The sequence below is a fragment of the Lissotriton vulgaris genome, chromosome 8 (assembly GCF_964263255.1).
Source record: "Lissotriton vulgaris chromosome 8, aLisVul1.2, whole genome shotgun sequence".
Taxonomy (NCBI): Eukaryota; Metazoa; Chordata; class Amphibia; order Caudata; family Salamandridae; genus Lissotriton; species Lissotriton vulgaris.
The window spans coordinates 333436240-333461039 of NC_141696.1; the positions used below are offsets into that span (position 1 = coordinate 333436240).

Genomic DNA, 24800 nt, shown 5'->3' on the forward strand with positions numbered 1-24800 from the left:
CGAGCCCCGGGATAAGTCCGATTCCAGCGGCGGTGGCGTATGCGATTTGAGGTACGTTTGTTCATCCATTCAGGTGAAAACAGCCTCCAGGGGTGTCAAAGAAATGTGACTTGGAATTGAATATGACTTACATCCGGGCTAGGTATAGAAGAATTTAATGCATGTTAAGGCCTCGTAATCTATGGTTCGCCGACACAAAGGACTGGCATTGCTGTTGCATCAGGCGTGTGTAGTCGGATAATACCATTATGGGCCTTGAATCAAAGAGGAGTTTATCTTTGTGTGATCTAGTGAACTGCAAGACGGCATCTCGATTTGCATAATTTAGCAATTTAGCAATCACCGGTCTCGGACTTTCCCCAGGGGGTGGTTTCCCCAGTGGGCCCTCTCCACCACGAAACTGGAAGATAGCATGTCCTCCAACATGAGATCCATGAGCCACAGGGTAACAAAGCGGGTCATCGAGGTACCCTCACATCCCTCTGGGAAACCAACAAGGCGGAAGTTGTTGCGCCTAGCACGTCATTCTGCATCTTCCACCCTGGAGGCTGGTGTAAGCGAGCAACTATGCGAGAAAGCACCACCTATAATTTAGACGCTCCCGAAGGGAGCCGGTTTCCTTCACATGAAGAAAGGGGCCCGGCCTTCCCTCACAGGACGCATTAGACATGAATTACACTTGTGAATCATCCCCAATGAAGAGTGGAACCCCCTCTTGTTGTCAGTTACCTGTAGGAAGGGAAACTTACCATCCTTCTATACATCAGCACCTGACTAACAATAAATTACACTCTCCTTCAGAAATGACAAACAAATGAGACTAATACACACTGGGGTCTCTTTATTACATGATGATAGAGTGACAAGAAAAGAAATAACGGAATATTATAGTAAGAAGTCACCAACACACACACACATATACATATACAACCTAGAAGCAAATATATGATTAGATACAATAGGCCAACTTGGAACACCTCACCATGATCTTGGACATGTTTGCATCAGCAGTCGAGCTCGTCCTTTTCACTCCCTTTGGCCTGGTCTGGACTCTCTGCTCCACAGCCGCAAGTGCACGTCTGCACCGCTCTGCTTTATCAGACTGCCATAACTCACTCTAACCGACCAAGAATCTCTCCCTTCACTAATATATAACACAGTTTCTCATCGAAGTCTCTAGCAAACTCCGCCCATGGTTCCCACTGAATTCCTGTACCAACTGCTCTGGGACAGGGACAGACTAATTTGCATATAGCCAGGTTCTGAGCTGGGATGGTGCAGTGAGCTAAAAAACGGTGATGGATCAAGCCCTGATCTCTTGACTGGGTAGGAGTATTCTGCATCATTCAGAAACTCTGTCCATCACCACCCCCTTTTCCAAAATCGATTTTGTCCACACTAAGTGTGGGAGGGTATACTCAGACGTGAGTCCCTTGCTCATTACACCATCAGGATTCAAGCAAGCCGGGCCGACGACGGCTGAAATGCCAGAAACCAGTCCCCGGAAGCTTGTTTCCTTCCCAGTGTAAGAATTGGCTTGGTAGTTTGGTTTGCCCTGTTTCCATGATGCTCTGGGACAGGGACAGACTAATTTGCATATAGCCAGGTTCTGAGCTGGGATGGTGCAGTGAGCTAAAAAACGGTGATGGATCAAGCCCTGATCTCTTGACTGGGTAGGAGTATTCTGCATGATTCAGAAACTCTGTCCATCACCACCCCCTTTTCCAAAATCGATTTTGTCCACACTAAGTGTGGGAGGGTATACTCAGACGTGAGTCCCTTGCTCATTGCACCATCAGGATTCAAGCAAGCCGGGCCGACGACGGCTGAAATGCCAGAAACCGGTCCCCGGAAGCTTGTTTCCTTCCCAGTGTAAGAATTGGCTTGGTAGTTTGGTTTGCCCTGTTCCCATGATGATCTGGGACAGGGACAGACTAATTTGCATATAGCCAGGTTCAGAGCTGGGATGGTGCAGTGAGCTAAAAAACGGTGATGGATCAAGCCCTGATCTCTTGACTGGGTAGGAGTATTCTGCATCATTCAGAAACTCTGTCCATCAACCCCCCTTTTCCAAAATCGATTTTGTCCACACTAAGTGTGGGAGGGTATACTCAGACGTGAGTCCCTTGCTCATTGCACCATCAGGATTCAAGCAAGCCGGGCCGACGACGGCTGAAATGCCAGAAACCGGTCCCCGGAAGCTTGTTTCCTTCCCAGTGTAAGAATTTGCTTGGTAGTTTGGTTTGCCCTGTTCCCATGATGCTCTGGGACAGGGACAGACTAATTTGCATATAGCCAGGTTCTGAGCTGGGATGGTGCAGTGAGCTAAAAAACGGTGATGGATCAAGCCCTGATCCCTTGACTGGGTAGGAGTATTCTGCATCATTCAGAAACTCTGTCCATCACCACCCCCTTTTCCAAAATCGATTTTGTCCACACTAAGTGTGGGAGGGTATACTCAGACGTGAGTCCCTTGCTCATTGCACCATCAGGATTCAAGCAAGCCGGGCCGACGACGGCTGAAATGCCAGAAACCGGTCCCCGGAAGCTTGTTTCCTACCCAGTGTAAGAATTGGCTTGGTAGTTTGGTTTGCCGTGTTCCCATGATGCTCTGGGACAGGGACAGACTAATTTGCATATAGCCAGGTTCTGAGCTGGGATGGTGCAGTGAGCTAAAAAACAGTGATGGATCACCCTGATCTCTTGACTGGGTAGGAGTATTCTGCATCATTCAGAAACTCTGTCGATCACCACCCCCTTTTCCAAAATCGATTTTGTCCACACTAAGTGTGGGAGGGTATACTCAGACGTGAGTCCCTTGCTCATTGCACCATCAGGATTCAAGCAAGCCGGGCCGACGACGGCTGAAATGCCAGAAACCGGTCCCCGGAAGCTTGTTTCCTTCCCAGTGTAAGAATTGGCTTGGGAGTTTGGTTTGCCCTGTTCCAATGATGCTCTGGGACAGGGACAGACTAATTTGCATATAGCCAGGTTCTGAGCTGGGATGGTGCAGTGAGCTAAAAAAACGGTGATGGATCAAGCCCTGATCTCTTGACTGGGTAGGAGTATTCTGCATCATTCAGAAACTCTGTCCATCACCACCCCCTTTTCCAAAATCGATTTTGTCCACACTAAGTGTGGGAGGGTATACTCAGACGTGAGTCCCTTGCTCATTGCACCATCAGGATTAAAGCAAGCCGGGCCGACGACGGCTGAAATGCCAGAAACCAGTCCCCGGAAGCTTGTTTCCTTCCCAGTGTAAGAATTGGTTTGGTAGTTTGGTTTGCCCTGTTCCCATGATGCTCTGGGACAGGGACAGACTAATTTGCATATAGCCAGGTTCTGAGCTGGGATGGTGCAGTGAGCTAAAAAACGGTGATGGATCAAGCCCTGATCTCTTGACTGGGTAGGAGTATTCTGCATCATTCAGAAACTCTGTCCATCACCACCCCCTTTTCCAAAATCGATTTTGTCCACACTAAGTGTGGGAGGGTATACTCAGACGTGAGTCCCTTGCTCATTGCACCATCAGGATTCAAGCAAGCCGGGCCGACGACGGCTGAAATGCCAGAAACCGGTCCCCGGAAGCTTTTTTCCTTCCCAGTGTAAGAATTGGCTTGGTAGTTTGGTTTGCCCTGTTCCCATGATGCTCTGGGACAGGGACAGACTAATTTGCATATAGCCAGGTTCAGAGCTGGGATGGTGCAGTGAGCTAAAAAACGGTGATGGATCAAGCCCTGATCTCTTGACTGGGTAGGAGTATTCTGCATCATTCAGAAACTCTGTCCATCAACCCCCCCTTTTCCAAAATCGATTTTGTCCACACTAAGTGTGGGAGGGTATACTCAGACGTGAGTCCCTTGCTCATTGCACCATCAGGATTCAAGCAAGCCGGGCCGACGACGGCTGAAATGCCAGAAACCGGTCCCCGGAAGCTTGTTTCCTTCCCAGTGTAAGAATTTGCTTGGTAGTTTGGTTTGCCCTGTTCCCATGATGCTCTGGGACAGGGACAGACTAATTTGCATATAGCCAGGTTCTGAGCTGGGATGGTGCAGTGAGCTAAAAAACGGTGATGGATCAAGCCCTGATCTCTTGACTGGGTAGGAGTATTCTGCATCATTCAGAAACTCTGTCCATCACCACCCCCTTTTCCAAAATGCACCTGGTCCCAAGGCCACTCCTCAGGGTAGCTAAGCCTTTGTTATGACCTCGGCCCGAGATGAGCACATTCCTTCGATAAGAACCGGTCCGCTCTGGTTCATAGGTAGCGAATAACCTATTGAGACTAAAATATAGCCTCTCACCTAAAAGTGTTTCTGAAGAATCATGGCAGAAAAGAACATGGCGTTTCTGGAGTATGGGCCTTTAGGGCCGAAAAAGAGCAAAGATCATAGCAAAAAGGCATAAGATCATGTCAAAGCAAGTAGGCAAGCCCTGGCAATGGGTGAGGTAAAGTCGGAAATAATAGAAGTACCACACATGTGCAAGTAAATAGCAGAATGTACTGAGATGGTGGTAAGCAACAGTCCTCACCAGGCCAATAAGTGCATATATCACCGCCACTACACCAACCAAGGGTGGGATGTTGAGCCAAAGAGAAACAGGTTTTTCACTAGTGTGTACCATACTGACAGTATCTGTGAGTCTCCCGGAGATTGTGTCTGGTTCCAGAGGTTACAGCTAGGATGAGACCAGCACAACTGCTGTGCAGCATGGTTGTAAGCAAAACAAAAAAAGCTCTATGATGCAGCCAGCATCGACTGTATCACATTTTGTTTACACTTTCAGCACGGTTACACAGCACAGTTGACCTGCTGTACAACATGACTAAAAAGATCTGACACCACCAGTAGATATCGCAAAGGAGAGACCTACTGGCATTGCCAATGCTTACTTTTTCAGTTCTCAATTCTACATTAAGAACGTTTGCTGCAGTGTTGTGTAGAAAACAAATGGGTTGGAGAATATTTTTTTCAGATTTACTGTAGTTAGGGGGAAGTGTGGGAATTTAGTTTTGGGGTTACCAATTCCTTGGTCTCTTGGGGCTTTACGCTTTCATTGGCAGCCTTGCCTTTAGGATCGTGCTTTAGCTGCTCAATCATTTAACCTTAAACTACATGTTTTGGGCTACCTGCTACTAAACAGATAATCTGCCAATGCATAAAAGGTAAGATACCAACCACCTTGTGTGGAGGGACTAGATCAATGATGGTATGTCAGTCCGATAACCAATAATAAAAAAGAACAACAATACCAGTGAAGCTTTCAGTTAAAATGCAAGGAAACTAGTTCTTTTCATATATACACTCCAAATATATGAATGGACCGAAACAATCCTAATACTCCACACACCCGTGGGGGCCCTGGCTCCTTGCAAACAGCACAGTATGAACAAAAACAAACTCTAAACTCGTGAACACGCACACTGGCCATCAGTCCTACCCACATACATGGGTGGCACTGTGCATGCACACATGGTGAAGTCAACTTCCAAAAACACTTTCAGTTTATCGGCGCCATACAAATACAGATAATGGCCTAGGCACACACGGCCTAAAACCATGTTGGGGAACACCAGGGAGAAGTCACAATACTTACACCGGGACAGTGACAGCTGTAGGGCGGGAGAGGCAGGGAGTGGTAAGGCCAGCAGGAATCAACGCTCTCTGCCACCCGGTGCCCTATCCTGTGGTTCTGATCTGGTTCAGCACGTGCAGTGCCTCCGCTTCTCCTTCTCGCGCTTCTCCTTAGGCCTCCCAGGTCTATGACTGCCACTCGGGGGTCGCTGAATGTCCAGGAAGCCACTTGGAGGCACAGGCAGAATCAAGACTGCGGCGCAGGGTTTTGCTGGTACGCCCTCCTCGCTGTTCACGCGCTCGGGTTTGGTGCCCTTGGCTTCAGAAAGCTGCATCTTCTTCGCCAGATGGGGATGTTGTTCCCGGGAGTGGGGGTGCGGCTCCTGTAACTGGGGGCGTGGCGGAGGCGGCTACCAGGGTTGTGGCTAGAGCTGCTGGGAGTATGAACTGGCGGGTGCGATCTTCGCTGCTGCCTAGTCGGCGGTGAGCGTTCCGGACAGCGCTGCATGGATGTACTGGGCAGTTCGGAGCAGAGGAAGAGTTGGTAAAAGAAATTTGATCCGTCTTCGAATTTTAGAGGGTGAGACAGAGGAAAGCGACCAAATACAATTTCACGCCGGCATTTGGTGTCCTAGGGATGGACCCTTGCATTGTAAACACTTTCAGTATTGCTCGATGGCGCCTTGCGAACACTTTCCTCAACGTTAATACCAACAGGATGAACTGCACAAAGCAGACAAAATAACACTGTACTTGGTACTTCTGCAGACAAACTAATGCTCACATTGGTTTTCTAAACAAAATAAACAAAAACAGGCGAGCAAAAAAAAAAAAAAATAGAACCACAAAGCATTTCCCTTGCGGGAGCGAGCAGTGGACCATCTGTTTGAAAGTTAATTACAAACAAATGGTTTCAAAGCTCGCTCCTGCAAGGGAATTGCCAAACGTGCATACGTTGCCATTGAAAGCAATGCAACGCATGCACGTTTTAGGGCCAAAAACTGAATCGATTTTTAAAGGTCTCCTCCTCCTATGCAGCACATCCGCGCTGCATAGGCAAGACCTAAAATGGCATGTTGAGTTTGTAACATGAAGTGCATTGTCGCACATTTTGTGTCCATATAATGTGAATGGGCATTTTCTCATTACTGCTTATTCGTGCACATGGGCAAAGAGTCCCTTCAGAGCCTCCCCATGTAACCTCCACCATAAGAAATGCTGGTCCTGTGAAGGGGAAGTGGCATTTATTGACTTTCTCCAGAGGCAGTCCAGGTTCCACCTGTAGTCAAACACTTTAATTGCTCCCCTCTCTCTAGCAGATGTGCTAACTCATAGTCATGGCACATCTGCTGGAGAAAGTAGGACCAGGGTTAATGAATTTTGGTGTGGCCCCTAACCCAGTACTGGTTCTCGTCCATTCTCTGATGATCGGTCCACTGAAACCTTCCCCTCCCACCTAGCTTTGGGCTAGTGTTCGGTCACCTAACCTTCTCATCACGGACCTCTGTCCCTTTTCCGTTACCCCAGTGCCTGGTGACACATCCATATAGGAGGTTTTTCCTAGAATTATCTCATCAACTGATGCCAAGCAAGGCCAGGTCACAACCCCACCAGTTACATCCCTTAAAGGCAATCTAACAAAAATAGGATGCTTTTTTTCTTACTGCACCTTATTAGCAATCAATTGGACTTGTTTACTGACTTTGATGGTATTCATTAAAAGCAACATCAAATAGGGGAATACAAGTGTGTGCCTTTGATTCAAACAGGTCACCTTTGTGGGTCATTAAGCAGAATCCAAGGCTATACTTTTGGGTTTATGAGGGATGCAAATACAGTTTAGAGGTAAAGAACCCTGGCACAACAAACAGTGCCTTGATCTGTCTATAAACAGGTCATCCCAATGTAAACATGTATCTTAAAAACCATACACAGGGACCTGATCAGTTCCGTCAACTTCAGAGGAAGCAGTGGTTTACAGTGCAAACAGACATACTAAGAATCATGCTCCCTGCAGAAACTATCATTGCAGCCTCTATTTGGCTTCCTTACAGAGGTACAGCAAAGGTTGCCACAGGATGAAATAGTCCCAATGGCTGAAACTGTTCGGATCATGATATTCTAGGCAAAAAGGCATGTTTCTCTTCCTTCATAAGAAGAGGATTGGATTTGTATCTTTCTCCAACACAATGCTTGAGGGCTGCCAGTTTTTTAACAATTAGACAATTGTTCGACTAGTTGTGCCTTATGTCATCTTTCAACTTTCAGCATCAGAACATCATAACAATACTATAGAATCCACATACGTTTATGGAAAGGCATCTAGTTCTTTGTCACTTCAGTTAGAATATGTTAGTATTATTCCAATTATATGGTTCTCATTTAATCAACTGTGGGACAATGAAAGGTGGAGTGGATCTGCCAGAAGTGAAATCTGTTATATGCAAGCTGTACACAAATATCTACAGCAGACATGTCGCGCAACGGAAGTCCCTTCGCACGGACCGCTGCCTTACGAACACAACCAGTTTCCCTTTAAGGAAAACGGGCTGCATTGAAAAAAAAGATTGCTTTATTTAAAAGCAATCACGAATATGGTGGTCTGCTGACCCTAGCAGGCCACCATCCCGATGATTCCTAGGGGGTCGCAAATTGAGACCTACCTCATTAATATTGATTAGGTAGGTCGATATGCGACACCCCTAGGAATCACTAAATGAAACTCTTGGAGTTTCATGCATTAGAAATAGCGATTACCTAATTACGATTCCCAGAAAATCGCAATTAGGTAACCGCTATTTCTAATGTTGCTACACGTGGCCCTATGTAAATAACGTTTGTAATTTAATTTATTCTTGTAATCATAGTTCTTCCTCCATAACTTATATATATATATATATATATATGTATATATATATATATATATATATATATATATATATATATATATATACATATTACCTACTGGCGGTCGCTAGTAGGTATTATAGTTAGGACCAAGTTTCCATAGGAAAAGCAGTTTTTGTTTTGCCAATAACTTTGGCGTCGCTTGATGAATCTTCACAAACTTTTCAAAAAACATCCCCTTTCTGGTTCAGCTGCTGTGTTGAACGTTTTGGGGTGATCCATCAAGCGGGCACCAAGAAAAGAAGGGGTTGCCAAAAATGCATATTCCCCATGTTATGTCCACGGGGATTTTTAATTTTTTGAACATGACTATAGCCAGAAGTGCTGAACCGAATTACCCCGAATTTTCCAGAAAGCTAGATGTTGGTCCAGAAAAAGTGCTTTTTGTGATTTGGTGTAAATGCGTCCAGTAGTTTCAGAGATATTAAAGTTTTAAAAATATGGATATCTGGGGATGTGAGTCCTTGCAGTGGACTTGCGGATCCTACTGAAATTTGATTCACTGCCAACAATTCAATCAGAAAGGAAAGTGTTAGGGTATGCAGAAAGTCCCGCTGTTCCTGGTTGCCCTTAGGAACTCCCAGCACGAACCTCCTGTCCTGATAACCACCATCTGGAGTCAAGAGGTTTGTGCTGGGAGTTCCTAAGTGCAAAGAGGAACAGCAGGACTTTCTGCAGACCCACTGGGGTGTTTAATGATGGATTTTGACATCGTAAAGCACCTCACGGAAGGAACACTTTGGCACTTCAGGTCCCAGCAAGCTTTGCAAACTGCTACTGGGCGGGAGCTAAGAACATTATAAAAGTGCCCATCATGCTCTGCGTGTGTCTTTTATCGCGCCTTTGAAAAAGTGAACGATTTCACGAAACGCGTCAGGAAATTGTATCCCTGCGAGGTGCCGGCTTTCCTTGTTGTAGCTTCCAGAATAAAGACACAGAAAGAAAACCTACCTGTGTGTGGCTGGTCTAAGGGGGTAACTCTTTTGAATGGATATATATATATATATATATATATATATATATATATATATATATATATATATATATATATATATACATGCATCCTTGTATCACTGTATACCATCAACATTTTAACGCAAGTAAAAAATGACGTTTACCACTTTTATATCTATTTCAACAAACTACATCTATCAGCTTGGCCCCTTGTAATGAATATCCATCTGCACGCTTGCTTCTTCACCAAATTATGCTGTTCCCTAAAAGTCTACCACTGACTGCTTACTGAAAGGCCTCTTCTGATTAAAAGTTATGATCTTACTACATTCTTGTGTCTAAGTCCTTCCACTTTGTCAATACTTGTTTTGTTTTCCTATAGTTTTTTTTAAACATCATTGTAGGAGTTGCCAGGCCCTAGCCAGTATGAAAATAGACACTAGCACTGAAGGGAACTACTCTGTATGTGGATATACTCCTTGTGAAAGAGCAGAATGCCATCACTCAAAGTGAAGGAAGTCAATGGCTGAATTAGGCTGACCCATGTTGTGTACTGTAGCAGGCAGAAGAAACATAAAAATTATACAACAAGGGACCAATGGATGAAGAGAGCAGGCTGAAAGCCAGTAATTAGGCATTATATATCTCAGATATCTAAACATGGACGCTAAGGATCCGCAAACCCTACCGGTCTCGAGCCTGCGATCTGATTGGCTGTCAATACTTCAAACCAGGCAGTGTTGGCAGCCATCTTGTGTCTCGGTTGAACCGAGTGACAAGAAAAAGATAAAAAAAGATAAAAAAATCAAGAAAACGGGGCAGGGTAGAAACACACTAGGTCTGCTGAGGGGGTCCCACAGGGGCCGCCAGAGGCAAAAACAGCATTTCTCTTTTTTAATTTTCAGGAGGAATTGGCGGTGGAGCAAAAAAATACAGTCAAAAATTTTAACTACTGGCAGATTGTGGGTATTTCTGGTGTGATGAGTCTCACTGCTGGCAAAATCATGGCAAATCTTAAAAGTGATTACTCGAAAAGGGGAATACTACACCAAATTTGTCGCTTAACAAAGCTAAGTTCTCCTGTATCTTTTTTACTGAGAATACCACACAGGTAACTTAGATTGTACGTGAGCGCACCTTCGAAGTCTAATGCTTTTAAGTAATTTAATTAAAAAAGGTGCTATAAAAATGCACAAATTGGCAAAGTTGTTCGTTTTTTTCAAGTGGCAAATCCGAAATTTCGATATTTTTAAAGTTGATTCACCAGTTTCCCACTAAGGAATGCTTACTTCAATTTAAAATCAAAGGCCATTTAGGATTCTACATTTTTGTGACGCAAACGGTTGTCGCTGGGGAGCTGCTGAAAGTTGAATAAAAATAGTGAGCACAACCAGGGGCGGCTACGAGCAATTGGAGTGTTAAGGCAAACGGTAGTGTTGTACGCCTGTGGCCATGGATTTAAAGGACAGGAACATACGGATCCGGGTGCGTGGAAGGAGAGTCAAGGGTGAAGAGGAAGGCAGCGACCTCACAGGGCAGCCGGGGCTGGCAAAGCTCTGCAGAAGGCGCTGAGGAGCCGCTGCGGGCTGCTGTGAGTGCGTCAGGATGACCCCGGAGTACTGCTTGCACTCCCTGCTCATGCTCATCTTGGCCAATGCCAGCAACTGGCTGTAATTTTAGATGTCATCAGTGATGTCACTGACCATTTCATGAGTGATGTTATATTATATGATGTCTTCAGCAGTGAATTGCGGGCGCGCAGCTAAATATAACAGCTGAATTTCACAGGTTTTGAACAAGTGAAATAGCCTAATTATAACGTCCCAGTAACCTTTGTTTTTTCTGTGAATTTCTAAGGTTTTTAAATGCTAATTCTTAACTATAATTATCTGTAACCTGAAATCTCTCTCTCTCTCTCTCTCTCTCTCTCTCTCTCTCTCTCTCTCTCTCTCTCTCTCTCTCTCTCTCTCTCTCTCTCTCTCTCTCTCTCTCTCTCTCTCTATATATATATATATATATATATATATATATATATATATTTATATATACTTCCTAAAATAAACAGGTTTTGTCTAACGCCAGAAGTAAAAATCAGCCACTCTGTGTATCACCATAGATGGAGGCTTCCCAAGGCAACCAAGGATGAAAATACTCACCTCGGCTTCTCTGTCCCTTGTCCAAGTAGATGGTACACTAAAAGGTAAACTTATTTTTTTTTTAAAGTTCTAAGGCCCTGATTTTGAATGGGTTGGAGTTCTCTGTTCACCTGCACAAACTCCTGATTGCGTAGTGTTAGACCTGTCAGCCTTAGGGTGGTCTTCCCCAAAACCTTTTGCCTTCACTCCTTCGGATTTGCTGAATTCTTTTTTGTTGGCCTTAAGACTCTGCACACCTTCCCAATCCTCACTAGTTCTTAAGTGCTTGTGCTATCACCTTTAAAAATGGTGAAATTGGCTCACACCCAACTGGCACATTTAATTCACTTGTAAATCCCTAGTAAAGTAGTACTACTGGTCCCAGGGCCTGTAGTTTTTTAAAATCATTTATAACATATTTTTATTGCATTTTCAATTACACATTGCAATAAAATAATCTTAGCACTTTACAATATCAAATTCAACCAGGTCTTGACATTGTCACAGATGGAGGAAGTGACAACGTTACATCCACAAATACATATTACAGAATTAAATGTATATTCCTCTATGCCCCCAATTGACCATTACTGTACAGTATGCCTCCAATCCTGAAGGGGGTCTATGTAATATCTCTGATCACTGTGCATGTCTACCTTGTTATTATACCTACTCTGTTGCCTTGCCCCTACCGTCAGTTACACCCTCTAATAATCCACCCCGTTTACTCCTGGACCTCAGCTTACAGTGCAGGATCCACCACTCAATTGCAGTACTTTGTAGGAACATTCAGAGGAACACCCAGGGCCTATAGGTTAAATGCTACGAGTAGGCCTGCAACACTGATTGACCCACCCACTTAACTAGCCTTTTAAAAACGTGTCCCAGACCTGCCAATGCAGTCTATGTGTGCAGTTTTAAACTTCTATTTCATCCTGGTAAAGTAAACCTTTTGCCAGGCCTAAACCTTCCTTTTCAATATATATACGTCACCCCTAGGGTAGGCCCTAATAGACCATAGAGCAGGGTGCATTCAATTTAAAACGTTGGCCATGTACTTATTACGTTTTTCATGTCCTGTTAGAGAAAAACTCTCAAATAAATGTTTCACTATTGCAAGGCCTACCTCTTTCATAGGATAACACTGGGTTACCTTTTTACATTTAATAAGTGATATCTTTTTTATTGGAAGTAGCTACAAAATAATGTTTGGTATCTAAGAAATTGTAATTTAAACCCCTCTTTGATGGTAAAGTAGGATTTGAAGACACAATTCCGAAAATGCCACTTTAAGAAAGCTGGTCTAACTTAATGTTCCACCAAATGTGGAGGGAAGCGCTGCAAACCCTTGCGAAGCCTCGCAGCACAACTGCCAGCCTCATTAGAATCGACTCCATGATGACTCGCAAAGCAATGACTCGCTGACTGCACACCAAGGACATAAGGTACAATCCTCAAAGAGCCTAGCTTGGTCCTGTGACCAGGTGCCCAGTCCCCCACGGTGGGCCTGAACTTGTGACTTTGTCCCGGTCATCAGGACCAGATATTCTAAGTTGGCGCTTTGTGTCATTTGGCAGTACTTTTAACTAGACCTTTAAAATTGCATATCTATAGTTCTGTTGATTGGATTTTTGTTGTTTTGGTCTCAAATAATTGAATACATTTTTACTCTATGTCTCTAAATTGGTTTTGGATTTTTCTTGTGTGGTGTTTTCACTTTTCCGTTTGTGTGCTGCAGATATACTTAACGCATCACCTCCAGGTAAACCTGGCTGCTTTTTGTGCCAAGCTACTTCAGCACAGATTAATGTAATGCCTTTTTTTGATTCACATGTGGCTGTTGCTTGAGAAGAGATCACCCAACCACCAACCCAATTTCCCACACGCAGGGGCTGTAATTCTGTAGTTAATTGTATGTTTTGCACCAAGTAATCATTAGGTGCGTTAAATACCTCACCCTTCTTTACATTTTGATAGGTCACGCCTGTCGATTTAACAGGAAAAAGTGTATAGTATTTATATTTTGCACTTTCTCCTGTTAAATTTCGACAGGCGTGGCCTATCAAAATTTAACGAAGGGTGAGGTATTTACCATACTATGTGAATTCTGGTGCATTAAGGACCAACATCTGCATGTTATTCCCCAATATTGAATAGTGCGCCCGCTGCCTTCCACACCCTACTTTACCACAAGATGGACACTGAAGGCTGCATTGCTTGAGATACGTCTACATCAATATCTCCACAGAGAGCACTGAACATGAGGGGCACAGGGGCCACGATTGTACACTTTGCTTATTTGAAAAGAAAATTGCAATACTGGCCCTATGTGGGTAGAAAGAGCCACTGTACAGGTCACACCTAGTGATTGCACTATATGTTGCAACACCAATATTGGCAATGACATAACAGTAGAAAGTAAAGGACCCGAACTCACCAACGTAATTAGATGCCGTGATTTGGCTATTTGATATTGCGCCAGTCATCAGGCCCATTGGCAGCTTGCATTCTGTGGAGAAAACATTATGCACATTATTTGTCAGACACGCCTCCTATTTATTATAAAGCAGTTCATAAACATGTTTCAAATTATAATTGCTTAATGCTCTAACATTGGTTAGACAACTGCTTCCCCTAACACAAGAGAACCTCATGCAATGCACAGTCTCACCCCGGATAACTCCATTCCATGCAGGGCTGAATTTAAGACAGCATTCTAACAATTGCTATTCCTCGATGCAAACTTTCTACATTATGGTATTACCATACATGTTTAGTATTTTTACAGCTATAATTTCATTGGATAAAGGCAAAAAAAGATGAAAAGCAAATGTACGAGTAATGTTCGATTTGGCATACAGCAGGATACCATTTGATAATTATTTTTTGCTTTCCCTAACAAGCATTTGCAATGCAACCGGTCTCGCATTTGCAAAAGTTTAAGCTATTGGCTTGGTAAATGACAATGTCTTCTATTTATGTGTTTTGAAAACCTGCAAGCAGTGTATAAACATGCACTTAAACACATAAATAAAAGGTATTGTCATTTATATCGCCAATAGCTTAAATTCTCGCAAATGTGAGAGCTTTTGTATTGCAAAGGGTTGTTTTAATGGCAATAAGAAGGAAAGTCTGATGGCTTCTACATTTCCAAATGTGGTGCGCAGAGATTAACTCTTCCTATTTAGCCGAGATACCACCACCACGGACCACTGATGATACTCAGGTAGCTGACAGATGGAGTGTACAATTAGACTTAAACTCTGTGATTCCCAACAACACTTGCAACAAAACCTTCAGGTGAGATGGCAGACTGGGGTGGTGGAGGGGAGCAGAGTTAGAGGTGCTGAGGTTACTAGATAGTGGAAATGAATATCGTGGTGTGACCGCCCTTGGGGGTAGCGATGTTGAACAAGTGTGGTAGATGTAGTACTTTTATTGAGGTAGTACTAGGCATAAAGGGCAACATGCATGGAGGGTGGGTGTCATCTACTAGGGGGCAGTACAATCTTTGTGCTATGATGGCTCTGTAGAGTGTATGCACAATGATGCATTGGCCCCCGAGGGTGGGCCACCGCCATGGGGAAGGAAGCTTAGCACTGCTGCGAGAGTCAAAGCTGCAAGCAACAGAGTTACCCCACTCCCTTTTGGGTGTGTGTCTGCGTGGAGCAAAAGAGGAGCAAATCTCGAGTTACATGGGGCCGCTGTGCTTCTGCACCAAGGTGGCAGAGATGCCTTCTGAGCCTGGTGCACGGATTTCAATGGCAGCGGCCTTAGGGAGCAGAGTAAAAGGGGTCCAAGAGTGAGCAGCGCATGCACTGCAAATCTATGCTTGACCTAAAAACAGTGAGGGGCAGAGAGAGGGAGGGAGAGTGCTTGAGATGGGGGAAGGGGGTGCTTCGATGGGGGTGGGGGGCAGTTGCTCACTTAACCCATGCCTTAAAATGTCTCTTATGGGACTTATGACATCGGATGCATAGCGCTGTGGAAATGAGCCTTTTTAGGGGACCACCGGTGCAGGGGTTCACCCTTATCTGTCCACTGGTCTTTAAACCAAACAAAATAGAGATTGGCACTTAAGCTGGAATATCAAATAACAAGTTTATTAATCACTCATGAGTGGGACTTCATCAATTCAACACCCTCGGGCACTGTATGAGATAGTACATGGAATACAGAAACCAAGGGTCTTATATACCCTGTTTGTTGCACAGTAAGCATGGAGACTCAAATGGAAAGCAGAAGCTTACACAAGAATAGCTATCGACTAACATGGTCAGACAGATATCACTTGGTCAGCAAAGTTGGAGGGGAGACAGAACTGCTTACATCAGTTGAAATAGCCTGACAGTTACATTCTAAAACAGGTGCATTCTAGCAACTACAGGCCTTTCTGAGCTTACACAGTGCTCTGGCTCAGTACTGAAGGATTTAACTACAGTTGATGACTCAAGCAGAATAGAAAGGCAGGCAACAGTGAAGACGGGAGAATCACATGGCTAAAAAAATGGGTGCCACAACTAAAATGGCTTCAGCTTATGCTAACGGTAATTTCTGCACTTTCCACAGCGCTCTTGTATTGGTCTTTAAAATGCGTCCTCACCTCCTTTTAGGCAAGCAGCTTCTTCAGGGTTTGTAGACACAGAAGTCTTGCACACAGAGCCACATGCAAAGGGAGTGTCTCTGTTCCACTCCCTACACCAGAATACCCCCACCCTGCCAGCAGTATACCCCCACCCTGCCGGGGCATGTGGGCGCTGGCCCCTTATACGAAAGAATTTCAATCCTGCTGCGAACTCAGTACACGTCTGGTGCTCTGAACGCCAGAAAGTGATTCCCCTCCCGCGGAGTGATACGTGAAACGAAATACTGGTAATGTCTTTATAATATGTAAATACACAAATGGGCTTTACGTGAACCCATGCTCTCGTCAGATTGTAAGATCTACGCGTGACTGACTGTGGCCCAGCCCTTCAGGGGCACAAGGCTATTGCGAAATCTTGTGTCACTTCTGAGTGCTATTTAGACCAGCCTGTCGCCATCCTTTAGATTTTCACTGACTCCGTCCCATCCCTGCAAGTTTTTCATCTGCATCATCCGCCCCATATGGAAGCCTCTATGTGTCCCTATCTGTACCAGCCCTGCCAGCTTTTCAAAAGCACCACCCGTTTGAATGGTCTCTGGATTTCCCCAGGCCCGAGATGAAATTTTATGAATGGACACCCTCCGTCTGCCCGGAGGCTGTAGGATGCACTAGAGTGAGACAGCCTGAAAAGGGCGCACTTGTGCAGCGCACACTCATGCACCTCATAATTTAGTTTTCTGTGCAAACTCTTGTTTGCACAGGGAAAGAAATGTAGCCATTGTTTTGTAATGTGGGCCTTAGTTCTCATTTAGAGGTTGGTGGTAATGGGAAATCAACAAAAAGCTGACAAGTGCCCCGTCCTACCACCTCTTGTTTCCCCTGCCCTATTTAAAAGTGAAGTGAACATGGTTTTCAAGATGAAGGAGCTACCACCTGCTCCTTGTCAGGAAAACTGTTGCACAGACACACTTATTAGGGAGGCACCTCCAACGCTGTTCACTCTGGTGTTTTTGTCCGTCCGATTCAGCCATGCAAACAATGGCAGTCTTGAATAGAGCAAGTCCACTACTGTCCTCCATGCACTAGGAGGAAATGTGTGATTTTTTTTTGTAGAAGGTGCCCTTATCTGAGAGTCTGTCTTTGTCATGAAATAAAAGTTCTATTTCCCCCGAACCTGATCTGACTATGGAGGCAGGAGTCAAGGGGACACAGGCTTACAGCCTGGTAGCGAAGTCTAGATATGATGGGTGAGCTGTAGTTGTGCAATTAGGGGAAGACTCAACCCCTGAAATTGGATTCCCCTGCCAGAGCAGGAAGAAGTGTTTTATCGCATGGCCTGTCCCCAGAGGAACTGGTGGACAGGAGGGTGGCAGAGAGGGAGTTTCAGCTGCAAATTGTCACATTAGAAATGGAGGAAAATAAGGCTGAAAAGGCCTTGGAGGAGAAAAAGTTGTAACTGCCTCACAAACTGAGTCTTAAGGAGCTGGACATCAAGGCCAGGCAGGTGAGGTCCTGCAGCATTGGTGGCAGCATATCTGTAGTGTCTGAAGGTCCACACACCCAAAGATCTGGTGCCCAACTATGTGGTAGGGGAGGACATAAACAAGTGGCTTGCCGCACATGACATAGCTCTAAAGGGACACAAGATTCCAGATGAGTACTGTGGTGATGGCTTGTGGATACACATGCCTCCAGTGGGGAGGGACACACTACTTACACTAGCAGTATAAGACCAAACCATATATGCCCCCATGAAAGCCATACTTGTCACCAAGTTTGGACTAACCCAGAGAAATACTGTATCAGTTTTAAGGACAGCTAGAAGATGCAGAATCAGTCTTGGGTGGACTGCTTGGATTATGCCAGCAATGCACTGAATGGGTGGATGCAGGGCAGCAAGGTTAATGATTATGTTGGGCTGTATAACTTAAGCTGTATAACTTAATCTTGAGAGGGTATATGCTTAGTACATGTTTTCCAGAGCTGCACCAGCACCTGGTTGACAGCAAGCTGCCTGATCCAAGGAAGCTTGCCGAGTAGGCGGACTTCTGGGTCAGCACCAGAGTGTCCAAGAAGGTACCTGGGAGTGACCCCAAGAAGGGTGGATTAGGTTCTCCCCCCAACAGAGTGAGGGGTATGTTAAAGATGACCCAGACAAGTCCCAGAGTAAGGGGGTTGGGGGGGGGGGGGGAAGGAAAGAATTCTCATGGCCCATCTGAGAACAGGGGGATGGTTCTGGTGGGCGGTGGCCCAGGGTGCTCCATTTCCAACCCCACTGCTTTGGGTGCTCCCAGTTAGGACACAAGCAGGGGAATCTGTCCAAAGAAACCCTTCACTGATGGGACTCCTACAGGGTTGAGAAATGTGGCCCTAGGGGTAAGTAGTCCCCAGGGGCGGATCATGAACCATGCCATTATCTCCTTTAGTTGGGAGATAGACTCAGATGGCGAGCATGTGATCCCTGTGTGTGGGAGTCGTCACTTCTACCAGGTCAAAGTGAATGGGATCCCAGTTTCTGCTCTGAGGGTCACCGGAGCTAGTCAGACCATGAAAATGAAAAAGCTAGCTTCTCCAGGGCAGTACACCAAACAGTACCTTGATTTAATCCTTTTAAAAATGCTTGAATGAATCAAAGACATTTTCAATCATCAACTCATTTAATCAGTTAAAGACTTAAAAAGTTTTAATACAAGACGTTCAGTAAAAAAGTCCTTTCCTACAAAGCATTGTTGCATATTGCAAGGACTGCAGATGAGAACGCGGAGATGAAAAAAGCAGGAATGAGATTTCATACACTTGTGAGAACGGAGGTGGGTAGGCAGGAGGAAAATCATGATTGGGAGCTGGAAGAAGGAAGTGTTGTGAACCATTTTAGGACACTATTGTAAATTTCCCGATTCATGCCCTTATATAGGTATAAATCACTATGTCCTTATATAGGCATAAGAACCATAACACTATTTAATCATAGCTCATGCAGTCCAAATACGGCAGGGCTACTTCCACTAGTTCCGAAAATCTACAACGATTTCTTGGAAAACTCGGCTTCAGCAGCTAGGGACTTTCCCTTGCTCGAGAACTGACTTGTCCAAGAACTCATGGAGTTTTCAAGGAACTGAGAGTCTTTAATGGCATTATTATGTTCACCTTTACGTCAAACTCGGCAACTTCAAGGTATAAATATGCCCACACTTGCCTTAGCAAACAAATAGTGGTTTGGAGCAGTTCGGCTATCTACTTGCCCGACGCATCCTGCTACAGCAAGTGCCGAAGGAAGCCGACCCTCCAACAGACGCACTGAGGGAGACGCTGTCTTTTCTCCTGCCGAGAAATCCAGTTCCAGTGTTTCCAAGCTACCCTTGCAGGTTGCTGGGAAATCGATCCCTGAGCCTGACCTTCTTCATTCCAAACTAAGGTACGGAGCTGATTAGACCCTAAGAGAAATCTTGGACAGATTCTTGGCAAAAGAATACTACATTTATGCTACACCTCACTTACTTCTTCCCTCGTACTAAGCTTAGGTTAGGTACATCGGGGTAGGTGTATTTTAGAAGCACCAGTTGAGAAATTTTAGTCTCTGTTATTTATGTATGTATTTATCTATAGTTTAGGAACCATACAATGCTCTTACAGTATTATTTTATTCTACTCTTTATACTGTATGCATTATATTTTACAACCAGTTTTACGATTGTAGCAGTTCATTTCTTATGCTTGAGAAAGAAGACTGTTCAATAAAACCTTTTTATTCAACACGCCCGTCTATCTATTTCTCTGCACCTCTAGTGAAACGAAGCATGCACGATTGACTGAGTGAAATATCTATCTATTGTTTCCACGACTCTGATGATCAGTTTTATTTTGGGGAAACAAAGTTGTCATGGTTATGCGGTTGTCAGAAACTAATCCCTTCTTGTGAATTCGAGAAAGTTTCTAGTGACCTCTGTGCTAGCTGGCACTCACAATTAAGTCTAATATATTTGATAGAGACCTAGTAGACCTCAGTACTACGTCTAACCTATAGGATATATTATTCCAATGCACAGAGCCTATTGGGAATATAAGAACTACACTACAGAAGAGAGTTGGGGAGGAGTGTAAGCGAAGTATGTATGTTCAGTTAGGGAGGGAAGGTAAGAATAAAAGAATATAACAAGCAGCAGCTGTTTTGAAGTGCTTGTGCTGGCCTCCGCCTTGCGGGATCGAGCAGCGGCAACGCAAGAGCCATATGTTTTCAATTAGCACGCGCGCCGCTGCTCGCTCCCGCAAGGTGGATGCCAGCACAAGCACGAGTGTGCTTGAAAAGGAGCAGACAAATTTCTAAAGGTCATCTCCTTGGGCAGCGCACGCGCGCTGCCTAGGCAAGATCTAAAAAGGGTGGGAGCCACGTGTCAACATGCATGTGGGTAGCAGTCAGAAGAGCCATTGTAACACAAAGTGGCATAAAACTGAGTAGGACGAAACATCGTATTTATTAGTTTTTGGTTTGTTCAACGTTGAAGGATACAGTGTTCCAAAATATTGTGCACCTTATCTTTATTTCCTTGAAACTTGCTCTGCAAACTTTCAATAAACAATGTCGAATAACGACAACACCGAAACCGGTGGATCTGGAAATCATCAACCAGGTCTTGACACCACAGGGTTTAATGAAGAAGACGTGGATGCTATAATCATCCCAGAAAACGTAAGGAGTCATATTTGTCATAGAGGCACATGAATATCGGCAGACAGAGGTATTCTATTCATGGATTGTCTTTCCACAAGCAAATCCAATAACACATGTGTTCCACTTCTATAAGATAGAGGAACATCCAGCGGAATACGTTCGTTTCGAAAATTACTCAAATAGAGGCAGTAGTACCCGATAGTACTCCTCATGAGAAACACAGGATTATTACAATCTGTTTACCAATGGGGATTGCACTACATGTAGAGGACTGTGACACTTGGGGTACAGTCTTTACTTCAATTTACACAAAAACATACGGTGTCCCGTCTATGGCGGTGATACCAGGCGTACTGAGACAGATTCAAAGTGAATACGGTCCAGAACCAGCCTTGAATCTTGGTATGAAATTACTGAAAGATTTCAAACAAGTCTCAGCTATTTTATTAGCTAACATTAAAGGTGAAGCAGCATCTGTGGCAATCTGCCAAAAATTAAAAGAACTTGATATTACTGAGCAACCGTATGAACTTGCCAGAATTATTGAAAAATCCTATGAAGAACTAGAAAGAGATAGTTTGGGAGGGAAACCTGTAAAGCCCGAATTAACAGAAAATCCTGAAAATGTTTTTTATCAAAAACAATCTAACTACTCCTAAAAAGAAATGGGAAAATAGTAGACAGTCACTTCTTAAAGAGACGCACTCTCAGTCCAGAGGTAGATCTCCTCAAAAGGAGCACTCTGAAAAGAGGTATAACCTTGGAAATAGGGATAATTTAAGAAAACCTGATAGATATCAAGATACTGATACATGATCCTCTCGTACCTTTCAGACTTCCTAGCATAAATCCAAAAGAAGAGGACGATCAGAACACAAAGAACAATGCGTGAAGTCCAAAGACGATCAACACGTTCCAAAAAAATAAGAAAATTAAATTCTCCAAAAAGAAGGTATCAAGTATTAAAATCAGACATGCCGAGGATCTTGAGGACACAACTCAAGAACGGGGAGTGGGCCCAGACAATGCTGGACAGCGCAGCAGAGGTTACCATAGCTCGCAGGATCCTGAAAGGTCATCTGGAGACAGTGGATCTGAATGAATGCATTGAGGTTGAAACTGCCAACACCAGGGTTAGTGTACCACGTAAGTTATATGAAGTAATACTCCGGATAGAGGGTGACATAACTAGAAAAATAAAAGCACTCTTTTGGGAAAAACTATCTAAGGGTTATGACATCCTTCTTGCTGAAAAAGACTGGCCACCTGAATTTGTCAGGGAGTGCCCACATGGCGAAGAAATCATTATGCCAGCCTTCTCAAACCATATTCCTATTCATAAAAAATACACCTATGCCAGAAAATGGGCTGTGCCCCAGGCTCCAGCATTATATAAAAATCATGTGGGATGGGATGAGGACTCTCCTAACCATAAAATCCAGTTAAAAAATCAACCTACTGCTCAGAGGCAGTACTCAGTAAAGCAGGAAGCTAAAAAACAATTCAGGGAGATCTTAGATCAACTTGAATACCAGGGGGTGATTGAAACATGCACCTCGTCCATGAACAATCCTTTGTTTCCTGTCTCCAAACCAGAGAAATTATATCGTCTAGTTTTGGATTACAGACATTTGAACTCTTGTTGCAAAACCTTTGCAGTACAAAAAGCACACAGTGCAGCACTGATGAATAACATTGTTCGCAAAAAATACAAAACGACATTAGACATTTCAAACGTTTTTTTCTGTAAAAATATCACACCAGAAAGCAGGTATTTTACCGCTTTCTCAATAATGTGGACACAGCGTCAATTTTGCCGTCTCCCTCAAGGATTCAAGAATAGTCCAGGGTTATTTTCAGCCAGAATAACAGAGTTAATACAAATGTATGATGATGAGGCATTATCTTATGCCGATAACATATATCTTACAGATGATGATTTGGACAGACACTTGAACAGGGTGAACACCATAATACTTGGATTCGCCTCTGAAGGGTATGAATTCAACTTTAAAAAATCATGACTTGCCCACCTCAACGTCCTATTCTTGAAGTACAAACTTTCAAGTGAAGGCAAAAGCCTAGCAGCCATATTTTTGGAAAAATGTACGCTGCTCCAACTTCCAAAAACACTGAAAAACTTACAGTCAATTCTAGGATTCCTAAACTTTGGAAGAACTTACATTCTGAATTACGCAGAAAGTGTTAAACCTCTATACGAACTAATCAAACCTGATTTCAAACCTACTAATTGGACTCAAAAACACACAGAAATTTTGCGTTCAGTACAAACAGACATGTTTGCGCTCGGCTGACGCCCAAACTGTTATAAAAGATGTGCGAGTCTTTATCGGCACATACGCAATCGGCACGCTACATTCTGACCAGGGTCCTGCTTTTAGCTCTAGGGCTTACAAGGAGGCCATGGCCAGCTTGGGCGTTGCATTGCGATTTTCAACTCCATTCCATCTTGAGGGAAATTTGGTTGTGGAGAGAAAGAACAGTGACATAAAGCAATCTATAACAGCTAGGGTATTAGGTTCGGGTGATGGGTGGGTCAAACATCTAATAAATGTCCAACATAGTCTTAATACCCTGCCAAGAAATTCTCTGGGTTGAATCACTCCACAAGAAATTCTTTTTGGTACTAAAATGTTGGTTGAAGATCTCGATGTCACACTTCAATGGTGGAACAAAAACCATTTGATATCAAAGATCATGTGGCTGTTTTACAGGACTTAAATGAAACAAGAAGAAGTCTAAGCAACACCAGTGAAAAGCCAACGACAACTGAAGAAAAACCACCTGTCCCAGCAAGACCTGTCTGGATTCCAAAGATTGGGGATCTGGTCGGGAAGAAAATAGCAGACAAGAAAGAATTTGGGCCTTCTTACAGAAAACCAGTACCTGTACTAGCAATCTACGGATCAAGAACATTGCTATTGCCTCACCTTGCTGGAAGAAAGGAGAACCGGTCTGTATCAATTGACCTGGTAAAACCACACCATGTGGTCGATAATAAGTAGTAGGCCCAGTGGGCTCCCAAGATGTAGCAGACAACCAAATCTTGCTACTATCCAAGAGGTTCAAACTGAACGATTCATCACCGTTGAAGATTCTAAAGTAAGAAAAGAAGGACTATGCAATAAAGGCATGGAACTTGTGCCTCTTAAAACCCAAATAACAGTTCGTCAAGAAACTCCCGTCTACAATGAAGTAGCATCTGACTATACAAACATGTCAAGGTAACAAGCAACTCCAGCGATTTCAAAGAATCCGGATGCAATACCAACTATTGACAGAACTGTCTCTAGCTATTTTATTAACTTTGATAACTTTTCTGAGGATCCCAGTGAACCTGAAACTACGCCAGCAAATAAAACTTTCAAGGAAAAGTTAACTGAACTTGGTCAAGAGCTTGCAAAAACATATCTGGTTTCACCATGGGTTGAATTTTGGATTGGATTAGGTGTGTTTTATCTCCTTCTATGGCTCATTCTTGTTTTAAGTTTGGGAAAGCTGATAGATGGAAAACACATTAAAATGGACACAGCAAGTAAAAACATCAACTTTCTACTGAAGCCACACAAATCATCTCATCGTGAACAACGAGACTTGTTATCAGTGGACATCACAGAGGTTCCTCTACCTGGTGGAATAGCTTGGGATACAACTGATTATGACATTTATGGCCCTGTCGAGCTGCTGAAAATTCAACACCAATTGAAGGTTTCCTTGAGAGATTTTGTTTCACCCAGCACATTCTCTGATGATTGGTACTTTGAAACTGTTAATAACATGATGGCAGAATTTGAAATGTCAGCAAAATTTACAAAACATGAATACTTAGAAGGTTCATCAAATAATGAAGAAATTTATTGTTTTAATCATTTTGGCCATCATTACTTGCATAAATCTGCAAACCCTAGAAATGTTTTAACTTATAAACAATGGGAACATTGCCCAACACCTCC

The 24800-nt window shown here is 43.8% G+C and overlaps 1 protein-coding gene across 3 annotated transcripts in view; it reads right to left on the bottom strand.

Moving 5' to 3' along the window:
* F5 (coagulation factor V) overlaps positions 1–24800 on the bottom strand; it is a 786312-nt gene that overhangs the window by 132150 nt on the left and 629362 nt on the right. For all 3 annotated transcript variants that reach the window (XR_015299279.1, XM_086934096.1, XM_086934094.1), the window contains exon 19: positions 14010–14081. Coding sequence is in view for 2 of the 3 variants with exons in the window: in XM_086934096.1 (XP_086790222.1) it covers positions 14010–14081 (72 nt within the window). In the remaining variant the exon portion in view is untranslated. The remainder of the gene's footprint in view (positions 1–14009; positions 14082–24800) is intronic.